The sequence below is a fragment of the Colias croceus genome, chromosome 14 (genome assembly GCF_905220415.1).
Source record: "Colias croceus chromosome 14, ilColCroc2.1".
NCBI classification, from domain to species: Eukaryota; Metazoa; Arthropoda; class Insecta; order Lepidoptera; family Pieridae; genus Colias; species Colias croceus.
Genome location: NC_059550.1, coordinates 2,136,977 through 2,154,512, shown reverse-complemented (window position 1 = coordinate 2,154,512; position 17,536 = coordinate 2,136,977). Strand labels below are relative to the sequence as shown.

Below are 17,536 nucleotides of genomic sequence, written 5' to 3'. Positions count from 1 at the left end.
AGTTTAAAATGAGATTTCGAGGATTATAAATGATATTTAAAACGGCGTCTCAAATTTAGGTAATTAATAATTAAGTTACGCGCAGACTAATCCTTATCTATAATTAGATGAAACTTGCGTAACTAAACTGATTGCTATAAATTGACATATCAAGCAAGAGATATCTCAGGCAGGTAATGTCTGAGAAGTGCCAACAGCATTGACAAGGGTCGAGTGATCGAATATATGCCGATTACATTTGGGCAGGTTGGTCTTACCGCAGTTAAGTTTTAAGATAATCGTATGGATTTAATAATCACAATGATGGATCGACAAAATCCCTTGTTCGCCTTTGTTATAGATATCCACAGTTGAAATATTGTTAGATTGATTGTCGCTTAAAATGGATTTTGTATTCTACATGAGCTTATAGGTACCTACTAGGTATAGGATAATGTTTCCAAAATTGTTATAACAAAATCTTTTTTATCTTCAGAAGGTCCTTAAACTCTAAAGGTACAAGTCCGAGACGGGCCGCAGACCGCAAACTGCAACAGCAAACTGCAAGCGACACCACTTGTTTCTATGAACATCTATGAATCGCTGCGCGTTGCGTCTGCAGGCAGCAGTGTCGCCGCGCTTAGAATCAATTTCATAGATGTTCATAGAAACAAGTGGTGTCGCTTGCAGTTTGCTGTTGCAGTTTGCGGTCTGCGGCCCGTCTCGGACTTGTACCTTTAGAGCTTAAGGACCTTCTGAAGATAAAATTTATTTTTGGTTTTACTTATTCAATAATTTTGTGCGAATAAACCTTAGTAACTCAATAAGCGACGTTCTCTGATGTAATTATGTATAATAAAGTAAATTATAGGTATACCTATACACGAGTTCTAGACACAAAACGATGTAAACAACAATCACTTTTGAACTGCCCTTTAATTTAAGCGCTTATAATTTGACACGACACACAATGCAATTTATAACGCCTATGTTGCTCAAATAACGGCAAACCACGTTTTTGCCTTATAATTTTATAAGGAGCTTATAATAAAGCAATAATGACGGACACAATAAACACACTTTATATTTCAGTGTTAGTACGCTCTTAGCATTTTCTATATAAACCAAAGCACTAAAGCATGAAACTCACTCCGAAACACTCTCTACATTATGGAACACTTAAAGCAATATCCAGACGAATTCATAAAACCGCTGCTATTGAGTTTCGACATCATGAGTCGATTCAACGTACACTTTTTCACTAAAAGTGCTACATTTCTGAAAACAGATTGGCACTTTTTCTACTTAATACCGATGGTATTAATCCACTACATGGCCATTATATTGTACACAATACGGATATTTAAAGAGGGCACCACGGTTTCTGAACTTGCATTCACTGTGCCTGTATTTTTTATTATAATTCAAGGTAGGTCTTTTAGGCAAGTTGCCAACCTTTTTATTCAGACCATTTCATCTGTAGTGAGTCAACGATTATGTGACGACCGGGATATAAAAGTTAGGCGCTTTTGGGGCGTATCTTTTTTCTCATAATTTGTTTTGATGCCTCGGCTCCTGAACACTTGATATTTTTATTGGTGATCATAACTCGATAACATTTTTGCGTATTTAGACTGTAGTAACTGTATATTGCCCTGAATTTATTTGAGAAAAACGAGACTTTGTTTTTGTGAGTAAATAAACAATGTGTTATTCTATTAGATAGTATTATAAAAGACATTTTTCTATAAAAAAACAAGTGAAGTATATTGAATAATTCGATCTTCTAGCATTTTTTAAAGCAGCGATCGTAATACCAAAGAAAGAGCATATTGTCCAACTTATAAACGGTCTCGGCAAGAATTGGAGAAATGTGAATTTAAATGAAAGACAGATCAAGAAAAAAGACACCGATTTGAAAAAATTGAACTTGCTCCTCAAAGGTTAGTAATATTTTAACTAAATAATTTTAAATCTATTTGAAAATAACATAATTTTACTAAAGTAATCAAATTAAAATAATCGAGTTATTTCATCTGTTTCTGGTGTATACTGTGGGTGTACATTTAAAGGCCGTTATAGTAACGTACCTTTCACCATTTTAATATTTTTTTAGTTTTCTACTTGGGTAGTATGACAGCATCATGGCAGATAATGCTGACGCCAGCGATTCTGAGTCTCTTGAAATTTTGCATCGGTCAGGACTTACAGTACATTCTGCCTTTCGGATATGTTTGTTTCTTTGATCCTGTTCAGAATGGGTTGATTTATATTGGAATGTATGCATTTCAAGTTTATACAAGTGAGTATAATAAAAAATATCGTTCTTTTTAACATCTTTCCTATAGTGGCGGCTTCTTCAGCTTTATAATATTAGTAAGTATAGAAGCTAATACTAAGCTGAGTTTGTTTGTCTGCCCGATCGCGCTAATCTCAGGAACCACCATCTCAGGCCGGATTTGAAAAATTATATACTCAACTTTGTGTTCTCTCCAGAGCAATATTTTTGAAACATTTTTCATAACTGCTACGTTAATATTTGTAGTAGTCGGCAGTCGTTCTTTTCGTTTTTTTCAAGAATCAAAGTGTAATAGTAAATTTACTACGGTTAATAGTATGTACTTATTTTAATTAAAAGTTTCTAAATTGTAATTGAAATGGTATTTTCGATAAAAGGCTAACAAAACGAATTAGAGTAACCTATAAGTAATTATTGTTCATTGAACTGTAACTTTGTGGAATGTTATTGGATTAGGTAAGTACATTTTATTTAAGCTAAGCTTGTCTTAAATATTTGAACACTTATTTGTTATATTCGGTACCGATCATTTTTATTTGAAACAAGCGGTACGCCCCTACTTCGCCCGTGGTACATATTTACGTTACTCTACATAAAAACCATCCTCGTCCTTCAAGGAATATAATAAAAAAAGAATTGTCGAAATCGGTTCAGCCGTTCTCGAGTTATGCGCTTACCAACACATTTTGCGATTCATTTTTATATTATACTAGATATACTATTATTAACTTCTGAAGAACTATTAAATTATTTATCTTTACCTTACGATGCATTTACATCAAACGAACATAGAGGTAGAGCAAGATCATTCTTTCGTGATCTTTTAGTGTAAATGAAAACTCGTATTCAGTGTTGCTCAGTATTAGAACATACCATAGAATATTTTGGAACGCACTGACGAAAGAGTGCTCTATGACTGTTTGGACTAAAATAATTTGACATAGTGGCGTTAGAATGAGCATTCACTCGTTTGATGTAAATGCACCATTACATGTTGCAGTGCTAAAAGTCATCTATGTCTATATAGGCACAGAAATCCTTATGGTGACATTCTGTGCTCTACTTAGCATTGAATTTGCGATGTTACGGGAAGATTTTTGTCACGTGGTACCAAAGCAGGGGAAATATTTTAGTTCTAATGAAGATAGAACACACTCGATTGAAGAGTTGATTCAAAAGCATCAGAAACTACTCAAGTAATGATTGTAATTTTGTATTTATTGTGTATGGAGACTATATTGGCTATATAGGTTAAAGTTTAAAGAGATAATTCTTCTTTATTCCTAAAATTTTATCTGACTTTTTATGATTGTATTTTTAATATACCTAACGTAACTAAATTGTACCAATAACTGAAATTTAATTGTTAACTTTGATACACGAAATTTATGTCTTCACTTCAATTTGTTCATAAATTTTACTTATTTTAGATTAGCCAAAGAATTGGATTATATTTTCAACAGAGTGGTGTTTGTCGACCTATTATTTGTTACTGTTATTATGTGTTTCTTTGGATTTGGTATTACTGTAAGTGTAAACATTTGTTTAATCAAATTAAACCAAAAAACAAGTTAAAAAAAACCAGTCCTTTTAGACGCTAGAAACAAGCTGTAAAAAGAGCGTGTGTACCGAGCACACGTGTCAGAAGTGAAACTTCTTTGGCAAGATTCAAATGTACCAAAATCGTCGCCTTACTCCATGACGTGACGGTTTGTCATGACGCGACCTTTTTAAATGGAATTTTACTCGTATCGCGCTTAAAGTAGTTTCACGTCAAAAATATTAAAATCAGCTTTTAGGAACAGCTTTAAATAAACTAAAAATTCAATGTAACACCTCAAAAATGCTTGCAACTTGAATATATTTCAGGTGGCTCGTGGTATATTGGACGTGGTAAACAATTTAATAGCTGTTCTCGCGTTACTGCTTCCCACTCTCGTATTTTCCTATTATGGCGAACAACAAAAGCAAGAGGTGATCATTTAATTCAATTACTGAGTATAGTATAGTTAGATGAATAATATAAACGTGGTTAAATGTTTAAGATATAGGAATATGGTTACAGAGGTAATATAAATAGTAAGTTATCACATAGAACCAGGAAAACAGTTTATTAAATACATTAATCGGCAAAGCTAAACTTATTGGTAAAACCGACATCTCCTGAGATCAAAAATTGTGACTGGTATAGTCATATGATTTGCCGATTAACATTTGAGTGATTTAATCAATCTGTATCTATCCTAGTAGTGAAATGAAAACCATTTTCCCATTTCTCATTTAAATTTATATCGTGCTGAATGGTATTTCAAAGTAAAATTTAGTTCAATGAAATCCTAGAAAAAATGTGATGAACACTCTTTTGAACAAGTAGTTCAAAAGAGTGGTCATTCACAGAAAGAGACAGTAGTCCACATTACATTTTTTAACATTTATGATTTAATATCTATAAATCTATCTGCTTACTAACGAAAATTTCTTTCATATCGCAAATGTTACATACAACACAGAAAACTTACAAGCGTTCGAAAAATACCTCTTTTACCTTCAAGGTGACGGATTTCCGTTAGCAGCTCTACGCTCCTTCCGTTTCGTTGAATGTCACTCAACGAACGTACGGTTCAATTTAAGTCAAACATTTTTACATTATGGAAAAGTTCACACTAGATTTAAGACTGAAAGGTTTGTAACTGAGTTACTTACATGTTGAAACAATGCAGTAAAGCGTTCAACTTCTAAAAATTATTAAAGTTTAGCAAAGGCTTTAATTCATTTAGACGGTAAGAAAACAAAATCTCTAATACAAATTTTCATATCATCGACATCGTACTAATCCTTCAGTTTATATAACACCATAATACATTGTATAATGAACGTCTAAAATCAATGTTTTCTGTATTTCTGGGCTATAAAACATAATATTTTTTTATGTAGAGTGCAGGTATAGCTGATTCAATTTATAACAGCAATTGGTATTGTGGAAATGCAAGTTATCAGAAAATTATATACTTCGTTATTAAAAGGTAAGTTTTATAAAACATAATATAATATTTTATCACATTAGCATATTATTATGTAGAGTAATTAGTAAGTAGTAACATAATATTATTCCTGAAATTATTTAAAGTTAATTATTTTGACACTATTGTTGTGGTACACAGTTCTTCCTGCATTTTAACAGAATTAAAGAGTAATTTTATATATACATCCATAATCGACACTTAATTAAAATGGACGCTGAAATTTAACACTGCTCTTTATATATTTATTGGTAATTCGACTTTTAAGTTAAATTTAATTGTAATATTATATTATAGACAACATAAATTCAATTATAACTAATGGAAAGTTAGAGTTAAATAAACGTTTTAACTTATTTTTCGACGAAATATAGTAATAATATTTTTTTTATATTACTTTCAGAGCCCAAAAACCATGTTGTTTGACATCACTTAAACATGCTCCTATAACCCTTCATACTTTCTCTAAGGTACGTTATATTTCAAGCAATCTATTATTATCTATATATTTTAATCGTTACAAACTGAAATGTATGAAATGTATAATCGTACCTATATTATTTATTATTTATTATTTATTATTTATTATTATTAAACATACATACATACAATAATTACAATTACAATTTATTACAATAGGTATACAATTAATATACATGTAAAAGTATATAAATAAAAAGGCTACCAAAACAATTATTTATACAAGCCAATGTTTCCCTAGCTAGGTTACTGGGCAACCTGTGTTTAGGAGAAACAGCTTGCCTCTAATATAAATACACAAAAAGCCTCTTAGCAAGTACTTCATTATTATAAATTAAAATTGGTTACAATAGGGAGTAAGAGAAAAAAAAAAAAAAAAATGTGTAAAATTTAAGGTGTATAAGAGAATGCGGGTGTGGCGAATGAAACTGTATCTTATGAATGTATATATATTTGTGTGTGTGTATGTGTATGTGTGTGCGTGTGTTTGTGTAAGTGTGTGTGTGTGTGTGTGTGTGTGTCTGAAATATTATATTATAGATATCTAAGCAAGATCAGTCACGTTTACACTTAAGCCAGTATCTCAAGAAGTTGTTCTGTCTCGTCATAAGTTTTTCCTAATAGAAAGAAGCGTACGGTTAATTTACATTTAGAATACGGTAAGGCATAGATGCTAAGACTATCATTAATTTTGTTATACAAATAGGGTCCGAGGAAGTAAAAGAACCTCTTGGTGAACATGCTATTAGGCTGAGGAACAGTGCAGATTTTGTTCTTTCGTCGAAACGAGAACTTCAGATATACCGCATTCATTCTTTTTTCTATATAATATACTAGCTTCCCGCCCGCGGCTTTGCCCGCTTTGTCTAAAACCTAATGAATTATTAAAACCTTCCTCTTGAATCACTCTATCTATTAAAAAAAACGACATCATAATCCATTGCGAAGTTTTAAAGATTTAAGCATACAAAGGGACATAGAGACAGAGAATGCGACATTATGTAGTGAAGATAGTCAGTCATGGGACATTAATCTTGAGAATCTGATTACCACAGTAAAATTTATTTATTTTTATTTTCATTATTATATTAAAGTTAAACAGAGAAATGGAAAATCAAATGAATTTTCAAATTGTTACTGGAATTTGGAAATATGAATAAACATGAGTGGTTTAGCATAAAACGTTTCATATTGAGTGATTGTAATTTATTTCGTGTTTTATCCATATTGTTTCATAAATAACCAAATGTTCTCATTTATAAAGAATTTTATTTATCTTAATAATAAAAGTGAAAATACTAATAAATTACGTTTAATTTTCAGGTAGTAAGTACGACGTGGTCGTATTTTTCGTTAATTACCAGCGTTTATGGCAAAGATTAAGTTACTTTCATACATTATGTATGAATATTGTAGTGTATTATGAAATGTAGTAATGTAGAAATAAAAGTATGACACTTTATAAAATTATTATTTCATCTAATTTCCAACATATTTAAATTTTATTCAATACGAAAAAAGGTTACCTCAATATTAGTAACATAAATATTATTAAATTTTTCAAGCATAATATGAATTGTTTTTGATCTGAAATTAATCTATATAATATATAAAACTCAAAGGTGACTGATATAGTGATCTATCAACGCACAGCCAAAACCACTGGACGTATCGGGCTGAAATTTGGCATGCAGGTAGATGTCACAACGTAGGCGTCTCCTAAGAAAGGATTTCCCGAAATTCATGCGGGAACGGGAAAAAACGGGGATGCACGTACAAAGTCGTGGGCGGAAGCTAGTGTAAAATAAAATCCTGATAATTGATAATTAAATATTTTGATAACTCTACAAAATTTTATTAAACATTTATGCTAACTTTATTTAAAAAAATAGGCTCGAAGAGAAATAATGTTACATTAAAATGAAAGAGACGCGTTTCGCTCACATAATTATGTAAATGTATGATAATAAATACATTATGGAATCATGAAAATCACATTCAAATGAGGTCTTTTCAATATTAGAAAAAAAAGGCATATTCAATGCCCAATCAAAAATAATGTGTGGTTAATGAACAGTGATTCGGGGCTCATTGAATTAAGTAATAATGTAGTTACAGTTTTCCTGTTGTTTAAGGAGAGTTCTTTAACTTTTATTTTATGACTATTGTTTAGAAATTAACTGAAAATTAGCCTAACGTTTGGTCTTAATTTGGCATTGGATTAAACTGTGGCCTTGCCCTTAATCATGTCCTCATGCACTTTATCGAAGATGCGAAAAGATAATTTTTGTGTGGTCCAGCAATTGTTGCTTCAAATCAGTGTTTTTAAGTGATTTTACCTACATTTAACTCATTATGTAATGTGACTTCTTAACCGAATTATAGCCTCAACAGCTAATCTTGATTGACAGAAGACAAATTATTATGCACAAGAATACCACCGTATTCTATGCTACATAATAAAACCACAAAAGAACAAAAATAATACTCAGAGGATACGCGCAATCCATACTAATATTATAAATGCGAAAGTAACTCTGTCTGTCTGTTACTCAATCACGCCTAAACTACTGAACCAATTTGCATGGGTATGGAGATATTTTGATACCTGAGAAAGGACATAGGCTACCTTTTATTGCGAAATATGTACCTACCACGGGCGAAGCCGGGGCGGACCGCTAGTTGTATATAAACTTTCAACAACCTTTACATAATACCACTTCAATCTCAAACCATATTCATTAACTCTCAGCACCGAATCACGTCACATTCGCAGAAAATATAAAGTAATCGTATGTTTCTCTCCAAACGTTAAACCATACTAAATATTCAAAACACGAGTACATTCACAATTTCAACTCTATCGTTTTGCACTTCCATGAATTGAATTCAGCCAATCGAGACTTGCATCTCCTCTCACCAACTTTAAACATGATTATGAATTTTTGCACAACCGTGTGATATTTCAATGGAGATTTTAGTGTATTTGATGCTGCGTGTAAATATTAATACGGAATGTTATTGTGAAGTCAATACCCACGTTGTTTATGGTTTTGTTTGCGTTTTCTGAATTAGACAAATGTAGTTGAGCTTCGCTATATTTGTGTTTTATTCGTAGCTGAAATGGAACGCCCTTTCTAGGTGTAATAAATGTTATACATTCAATTTATTGTGTTGGATACAGTACTACGATAAAAATATTTTACTGTTATAATTTTTTAATTAAACATTTTTAAAATTAATATGTCAATGTTAACAGGGCGTTTAAGCGAAGGACTCTCCTACTTGGTCTATCTTTCAGTAATAAATTTTCACTGCTTTGTTTATTTTAAATTTTAATGCATTTGCTGTTAACCGAATTCATTGAAATAACACTACTTAATCGATATTCTTCATAGAAATTACCCAGCAGCCAGTAGCTGAATAAACATGAGTAAGAAAAGGAACCCACGACTTTTACAATAAATTTAATTTCTAGTTTAGTTATTAACTAGTTTTAGTTCATACCTTTATTATAATATCTCTTATGGGTTTATAAAAAAGGTATGAAATATTTGATGAATTGTATACCACTATTTTTAGTATACTAGGGAGATACCTACTGATAGAGATAAAAATATCTAAAAAAGTAAGCAACCTGATAATGTTTAATAAATATCGTATTACTTAAGTGAGATATAAGCCTTCAATATGTGATCTTCTGTTTTAATTGTTATTTGTTAGCAGTCAGTTGTTATTTTGGAAACAATAACAAATGATTTATTTTATATAAACTGTAACAGAATCTGTCAATCACGCAAAAAAGACTGATGAGATCTGGGTGAAATTAGGCATACATAGAGTCGTCTACGATAGTCGTCTACACGAGCTTCTTAAGTCAACTAACAGTCAAATGATGTAAAAAAAAAAACTTTCAAAAACTATAATCTAAGTGAAATTTTGTTCACATTTTAACTTCTAAAAATTCTCCAAAACATAAATCTAACTAAACTTGTGAACTACGAACTTGTGACTCAATAAAGTACCTACAACATTTTCAATACTGATTACATAATAATGAAATTTGTTTCCAGAAACAGCATACCGTGGTCGGACCACAATTTAATTATCCCCAAGTACATACAAAATACTTGTACATAAATAGGTACTCTGTGCCCTCAACGTAATAGGTATAAAGCTCTTATAAAAGATGTCTGCGTGAACCAAGTAACGCATTGATCTCACAAATTGATGTAGGTTTGCATAGAGTACTCAAGTTGTATAGAGACTGTGAATTTAATAAAATTTGAATTATTTTCAAACGACTGACTGCTGAAAGGTATTTACTGAAATTTAATAAAAGCACATAATTACTCAATATAAGTAACTGATCTGTTAAAAATATTTTAGTCATCAGTATTTATAAATAAACATTAAATATTATTGTTTTAAGTTCAAAAACCATTGAACGAGTTGGTATTTTTTTAACTAGACTTATTCGTAATGATACATTCGTTATAATTCTGTCTAGCATAATTACGGAGATATTGTTCAAATTTATTTATGGTTTAATTAATTTAGATAATTATAAGTTCTCCTCTTATGATAGAATAGCTAATTTATTAGTACGTTGAGCTAACCGAACGGAATAAAGATTCATAATATCATACATTATTTGATCACAATATATAGATATCATTATTACCTTCAGCACGTACTACAAATTACAGCCGATAAAAAAAAGAAAATTACCTGTTGTTAACTACTCTGTACACGAAACATTATTCAAATATAGGACCAATAAACAGACGCCACTTCCACGTAGCGTTGGCAAAATCGAATGAGCTGTAATGATAAATGGTTACCTGGTTACGATCTCTCATTTGTGAGCCTCGTTGGTACACATCATGAACTGCTTTAACAACTATATATGATATGGATGGTACAAATGATCTGGCTCTATTGTATAGTTATACTATGTTTTGCTTATAATCCATCCTCTATAATATGGTTATAGTCATAGGTTATAGTAGTTTTGTTTTGGTATCGATTTGATGATAAGTGTTTAAAATTATGTATATTGTATATATTATGTATATTGTGTCCTCAGATTTATATATTATGTATATCTAAAGTTTACAAGATTATTATTGTGAAATAATACAGTTGTTGCCTTCAATTAAACTTAGTGGTTGTTGATATTTTTTCATGTATAGTATTTCTAGTTAAAATTTAAAAAGTGAAGTCCATTCACTACATGAATCAGTTCCTTGTATCACCTCAAAAAATATCTAGTAAACTTTTTCATACATTATTTAATAAATACATACTCGTTGTCACCAGTGACTTTCCGTATCTGCTCGTGAAAGCCCTGTTAAAATCTATCCAGACGGAACACGGATAGACCAACGAAATTTTTAATAGTTGTTTTTGACAGCTCCGTTTAAAATTGTCGTGCGAAAAAGCTGCTATATCGAAAATATAACACATTCATTTATTTATAGATTCTTGTATTTTTATTTGTTTCAGACGAGTATTATACATTAATTAAATTAAAATTAAAGACTTTAAATGGATTTTAAACGCGATTTATTCATTACAGAAGACGGCAGACGTGGCCACGCACGTAAAGTGTTCGAAACGGGTTAAATCTTATATAATATAAAAAATGAATCGCAAAATGTGTTGGTAAGCGCATAACTTGAGAACGGCTGAACCGATTTCGTTAATTCTTTTTTTATTATATTCCTTGAAGTACGAGGATGGTTCTTATGTAGAGAAAGCGTAAACATGTACCACGGGCGAAGCCGGGGCGGACCGCTAGTCTATAATATAAAAATGAATCGCAAAATGTGTTGGTAACATCGAGATATATGTAGTACGTAGTACATATATCTCGATGGTTGGTAATCGCATAACTCGAGAACGGCTGAACCGATTTCGTTAATTTTTTTTTAAATATTCCTTGAAGTATGAGGATGGTTCTTATGTAGAGAAAACGTAAACATGTACCACGGGCGAAGCCGGGGCGTACCGCTAGTAATATTATGAAATTAAATCACGTTTAAAATCCGTTAAAGTTTTGAATTTCTATGAACTCTGTTAAATTTAATTATAACAATCGTACAGAGAGAAGTGGATCATGAAATTGCATGTGTTATGTCATGTCTCCCTAGAGAATAAATTTAATAAAGTGAACTATTCTTTAGTTCAATACTCTCTTCAGCATTCCAGGCTGGCTTAAGCCACATATCTAGGCGATGCACGTAAGACCTCCCATCTTGTGTGGAAGATAGATCGCCTTATTATTCTAGTAATTAAATATTCCACTGTATGCATGCTGCTCTATGAATTCTATTATCTTAAAAATAAAATTGACTTATTTATTACGTTTTATAAAAATTGCCAATAATAAAACAACTACTTAGAGCATTAAACAACAGATATACATAACATAACAGATATACATAACAGATAAAACAGTACTTAGAGCATTAAACAACAGATATACATAACATAACAGATATACATAACAGATAAAACAGTACTTAGAGCATTAAACAACAGATATACATAACATAACAGATATACATAACAGATAAAACAGTACTTAGAGCATTAAACAACAGATATACATAACATAACAGATATACATAACAGATAAAACAGTACTTAGAGCATTAAACCAACTTTAATGCACTAAGTTAGAGTATTAATGCTCTTAGTAAAACAATGACAACTTTTGAGGTTCGGTTAAATTTCATAATTTGATTTTATCATAATATGCTTATAATTCGAATTTTATTTCATAGTAAAATCAATTATGTTTAAGTTTTACTGTTTTGCTTATTTTGGATTTCAAATATTTTTTAGTCACCAGCGTCTCTAATATCTCTCTTTCTCTTCTCACTTTCTACAAAAGTTTGAAATAAAACTTCTCCAGGCGCGTTGAGAGTAAAATTTCAAAGTCGCGTCAAGGCAATACCATCACGTCGTGGAGAAAGGCAACGATTTTAGTACATAGGTAGGTACTAAAATATTCAATCTTAAAATATAAATTTTAATCTGGCCAAATAAGTTTCACTTCTGACACGTGTGCTCAGTACATACGCTCTATTTTATTCATTCATCTTTTTATACAATTTCACCTATCTACGTAATAACGTAACCTAAAACTGTAGGTGTTAATTGTACAGGAAGCCCATTCCCACTATACACAAGAGACGCAGGAAAAACTAGGAGCAAACAACGGTAATTTAGGTCTTAGTTTCAAACAAGAGATAACATATTACGTGACCCTCTCACGGTACAAATGTACGCTAATGGAGTAAAAGCCTGGATTCGTCAGTTCTACAAATGGACATTGTATGATGAATATGACGGACGCTAAAGTTTTAAGATTCTTTCTTTTTAAAACTGTTTTGGGACTGACAAACTAGATAAAGTTTCAATCAATAGCATAAAAAATTAGAAAAATGAAATGGAGAAAAAAGTATAAGTAATATGGAACATCGTACTTAGTTTGCTTTAATTAACTAAGTCACGATTATTATTATTACACGAAGACGAAAATATATTTATGAAATTTTATTTAATAAGTTTTTCAAAATATACTTTAGTAGTAGTATTTTGAAGTAGCAGCTCTAAAATTTGGAGTATTTTGTATATAAGCCATCAACTTTACGTTTCAGGGGTGTTTTTAGAGTTAATATTTTATTTTATTTAAACCTTGATTTTATACCATATCATGATTACATAATGTAATATAAAAATAAATAAATAAATAAATAAAAAGCCTTTTATTTCTAGACAGTGATAAACGTTAACAAAAATAAATGTAACTTAAAAATAAAAGTATCTTTAAGCAAAATATGATTAAAAGTAAAGTATGTAATATATCTTATATAATAAACTAGCTTTCCACCGGCACTCGGCATCGCCCGCGCAGTCCAAGAAAAACCCGCATAGTTCCCGTTCCCGTGGGATTTCCGGGATAAAACCTATCCTATGTCCTTTCTCGGGTATCAAAATATCTCTATACCAAATTTCATGCAAATTGGTTCAGTAGTTAAGGCGTGATTGAGTAACAGACAGACAGACAGACAGAGTTACTTTCGCATTTATAATATTATATAATAAATACATAGGTAATGTAGATAATATATAATGAAGCATGAAGCATCGCAAGCAGACACGGTCAACTCACCTGTCAGAGGCAGATATACGCATCTCTAGCCTGATTTGTCGATGCATCGAACATATTAATTATACTTTCCACTGTATTTTGATGCAAAGTTACAAATAAATTTGCAATTATATTTTACAAAATATTTCACTTTAAAAACTGTTTCCCGTACGATAGGGAATTACACAGGATGTCCCGAATATGATATTGTCTTATGCTCAATGGAACTTTACATACGGTGATTAATTACTTAAAGAAACAGCAACACGATGTCAATATTCTCATAAGAGAGAGGAACTATGTTTTTTTTACTCTGAGGCTTTTTAGCGCTATCTATGTAGCGTTTCGTTTCTTGATTTAAAAGATCTTTCCAAGTATATCTGTAGAAGTTACAGTCGATCAGTAAAATCTGGCATTGACTTAAATAATACTGTGATCAATCTATAAAAAGTTGACCTAAAAAATTGCCTACAGAATATAAGATAAGTTAATTCAATTTATCTTTCTCACCTGGTACCTGTGAATCGTCCGCCTACATACTTTTGTTGCTTTGCAAGTACGTACGGAGGCGTTTGTAATATACAATATCAACGTTGTTGAATTTACTACGTTTTTTCTTTCAGATAAACTACGACTAGAGGTCTTAGGTCTCACTAGAATCATCACTGTCAGCCTACACTCGTCCACTGCTGGACATAGGCCTCAGTCATGGCACGCCACTGAGCCCGGTCGTTTGCTCGTTGTCGCCAGTTTTGACCACTAGAATAGGAACTATAAAAATATTGTTAATAACAGTGGCTTCAGAGCCTAGAAGCCGATAAATTTTCAACCAAAGAGGTAGAAATATTGAACATAAATTACTTACAAAAAATACAACATGTTCATTTATTCAACGGAAATACACTCGTCATCCGAGCTATAAACGTGCTACAATTAAAACACAGTAACCATAAAATTGCCATAAATTTATTGCTCCTGAGATTTATTGCCGAAAATTTACAACATAAAATTCAGGCGTAAAGGCTTCTTTATGTGGTTTTGTACAGAATGTCGTTTTCACTTCACAGGTCGCATTTCGACGAGCTATCTTATACTGCGCTCCACGGTTTCACCCGCGTTGTTATGCTCCTGTTTGTCTTAGCGTGATGATTATTAGATAGGGAGGCGAGGTAGCTAAATGGCGTAATTAAACGGCGCCGTCGAGACTTATCAAAATCGATAGATAAAATAATTTCGAAAAGAAAAGCTTCTATGGTAAAAACCATTTTAGCGGTGGGTTTGGCGTGTACGGATTTTCAAACATGTAAAAAAAAATAGTTACTTGGGCATTCTCGAGCGCGTCAGATATTCATACTACGTATGCCCCAAGTGCCTCTGATAACAACGGTATACTAATCTGCCGGTTTGCGTGGTGGGGCTAGGCATATTAATTCGTCAAAAATGCACAAAAAAAAAATTTACTCGAGCGCGTCAGATTTTCGGAAGGGGTGTTAAGTAGGCCCCAAGGAAGCTCCCCTTAAAAAAACTGACGATTTCGGCGTGACGATAAGTTACGATGAATTTTTGAAAATGCAGAAAAAAAAAGTCCTTTTGAAATACTCGAGCGCGTCAGATTTTCATAGGGGAGGTTTATCTCGGTCTCCTGAAAGCATATTTTCTTAATCTGACAAAAATGTTGGTGGGTTCTCTTAATCTGACCGAAAAAGGTTTGAGAGTTTCTTTTTTTTAATCATCGTTATTTCATATCAATTTTTCTTAACACCCTCAGTTTTCGAGATATACTCAAAAAACCGGGAGTTTGAGTTTTTATGATGCTTCAAGTCAAAAAGTTTTAACTTTGGACAAAAATGTAAAGAGACCTTTTTTGTGTAAAATAAAATTACCTTTTTTGTTTATTCAAACTTTTTTTTTTGTAAAATGTATCGTTCGCGACTTATATACTGCAACGCGTTTTTCGGAAGACGAAATGGCTCCTCCAGACTTCCGGTCACGCGGAAACCGGCAGATTTTGTATTTTTAGTAAGTTTTAGATTATATTCTTCAAAATAAAAATAAAAACAATCGCGCTCGAGAATGCCGGATTAACGTTTTTTTTTTACAAGTTCGAGACCCTATAACTTGGCGGCGTCAAGGACTTATCGTCAGATTAGTTAAATTTAGTCTTAAAACACTAAAATCAACCCCCAATATCTTAATCTGACGCGCTCGAGTATTTCAGACTATCGATTTTTTTTTACTAATCTGATCGTCTATCCTGGGCGCGCGTCACTACTTAAAGAGCTAAATTGTCTAAGTGTTGTTCTATTAGGTCTAAGGTATCTCTCATATCTTAAACTGCCACGCTCGAGTATTGCAGAAAATTCCCCTCTTCGCCTCCCTATCTATATAGCCTATAGTCTTCCTCGATGAATGGGCTATCTAACACCGAAAGAATTTTTCAAATCGGACCAGTAGTTCCTGAGATTAGCGCGTTCAAACAAACAAACAAACTCTTGAGCTTTATAATTTTAGTACATATAGATTTAGTTAGTACAAAATGATTTGATTTTGTCTGAAACGCTTCCTGTCGAAGTGTTTGCGAAGATTAAACCCCGCCCAGTTCGTATAAACGTGTAGATTTATACTCAATTTACATTTGAATTTCATCTAGCTGGAAATAATGTAGGAGAGAAAATTATTCGTGTAATCGTGTTATTTTTCTTTTAAAGTTATTTTGAAAGCAGCAAATATTATGAGATGAATGAGATAATCTTTAATAACGAGAAGATAAGCGTATTATGGCACACGATAATAATAAATTCATGCGTAAATGCCTCCTTCCATATTGTTTAACATACTCTGTATACAACAACGTACTCTCTGTATTTTTTGGTAAAACAGGCGACAATTTCGCATAATAACATATTACGTTGTTTAAAAATAAAATTGTAAATTCATGAAGAAAAATACAGAAATCATGAACACAATCCTACTATTATTATAAATGCGAAAGTTTGTGAGTATGTATGTATTGATGTTTGTTACTCTATTCCGATTTCAGAGATCTTTAGACACGAAGCCCTTTATTTTATCCTAACTAATATATAACTTCATAAGACTTAGTGTTCTAATATGAAGCATGAAAACATAGCTCCTATCAGGTACATGCTACAGAATGGAGATTGTTATGGTGCACTATACTGTTGCCAAACATTTGCAGTGGAACCATTAACCCAAATACCCACAGCCTTGCCGTATTTGAGAACATTAATAGTGTCTTTTAAGTATTGGGTGACAAAAAGGCCGTACAATCATACATTTTATTTATTTATTATTTATTTATAAAGCATGATTTGCGTTAATATGAAACAATCATCCATACTAATATAATTATATTATCATACTAATATTATAAATGCGAAAGTAACTCGGTCTGTCTGTCTGTTACTCAATCACGCCTAAACTACTGAACCAATTTGCATGAAATTAGGTATGGAGATATTTTGATACCCGAGAAAGGACATAGGCTACTTTTTATCCCGGAAAAATGACGCAATCCCGGAAATCCCACGGGAACGGGAACTATGCGGGTTTTTCTTTGACTGCGCGGGCGAA

The 17,536-nt window shown here is 31.9% G+C and overlaps 1 protein-coding gene across 1 annotated transcript; it reads left to right on the top strand.

The window, feature by feature from the left end:
• The first annotated feature begins 1,149 nt into the window (after positions 1–1,149).
• Positions 1,150–7,222, top strand: LOC123697548 (putative odorant receptor 92a). The gene is made up of 9 exons (XM_045644092.1): positions 1,150–1,408; positions 1,770–1,922; positions 2,096–2,281; positions 3,279–3,474; positions 3,709–3,805; positions 4,148–4,252; positions 5,213–5,301; positions 5,702–5,768; positions 7,102–7,222. Exons 1-9 carry the CDS (start codon positions 1,150–1,152, stop codon positions 7,159–7,161), a joined length of 1,212 nt encoding a protein of 403 aa, XP_045500048.1. The 3' UTR covers positions 7,162–7,222.
• The last annotated feature ends 10,314 nt before the right edge of the window (positions 7,223–17,536 follow it).

Coding starts and splice junctions, on each gene's coding strand:
- LOC123697548 (XM_045644092.1), top strand. CDS start 1,150: ATGGAACACTTAAAGCAATATCCAGACGAATTCATAAAACCGCTGCTA. Junction 1,923..2,095: donor ATTGAACTTGCTCCTCAAAG/GTTAGTAATATT, acceptor ATATTTTTTTAG/TTTTCTACTTGGGTAGTATG. Junction 3,806..4,147: donor TCTTTGGATTTGGTATTACT/GTAAGTGTAAAC, acceptor AATATATTTCAG/GTGGCTCGTGGTATATTGGA.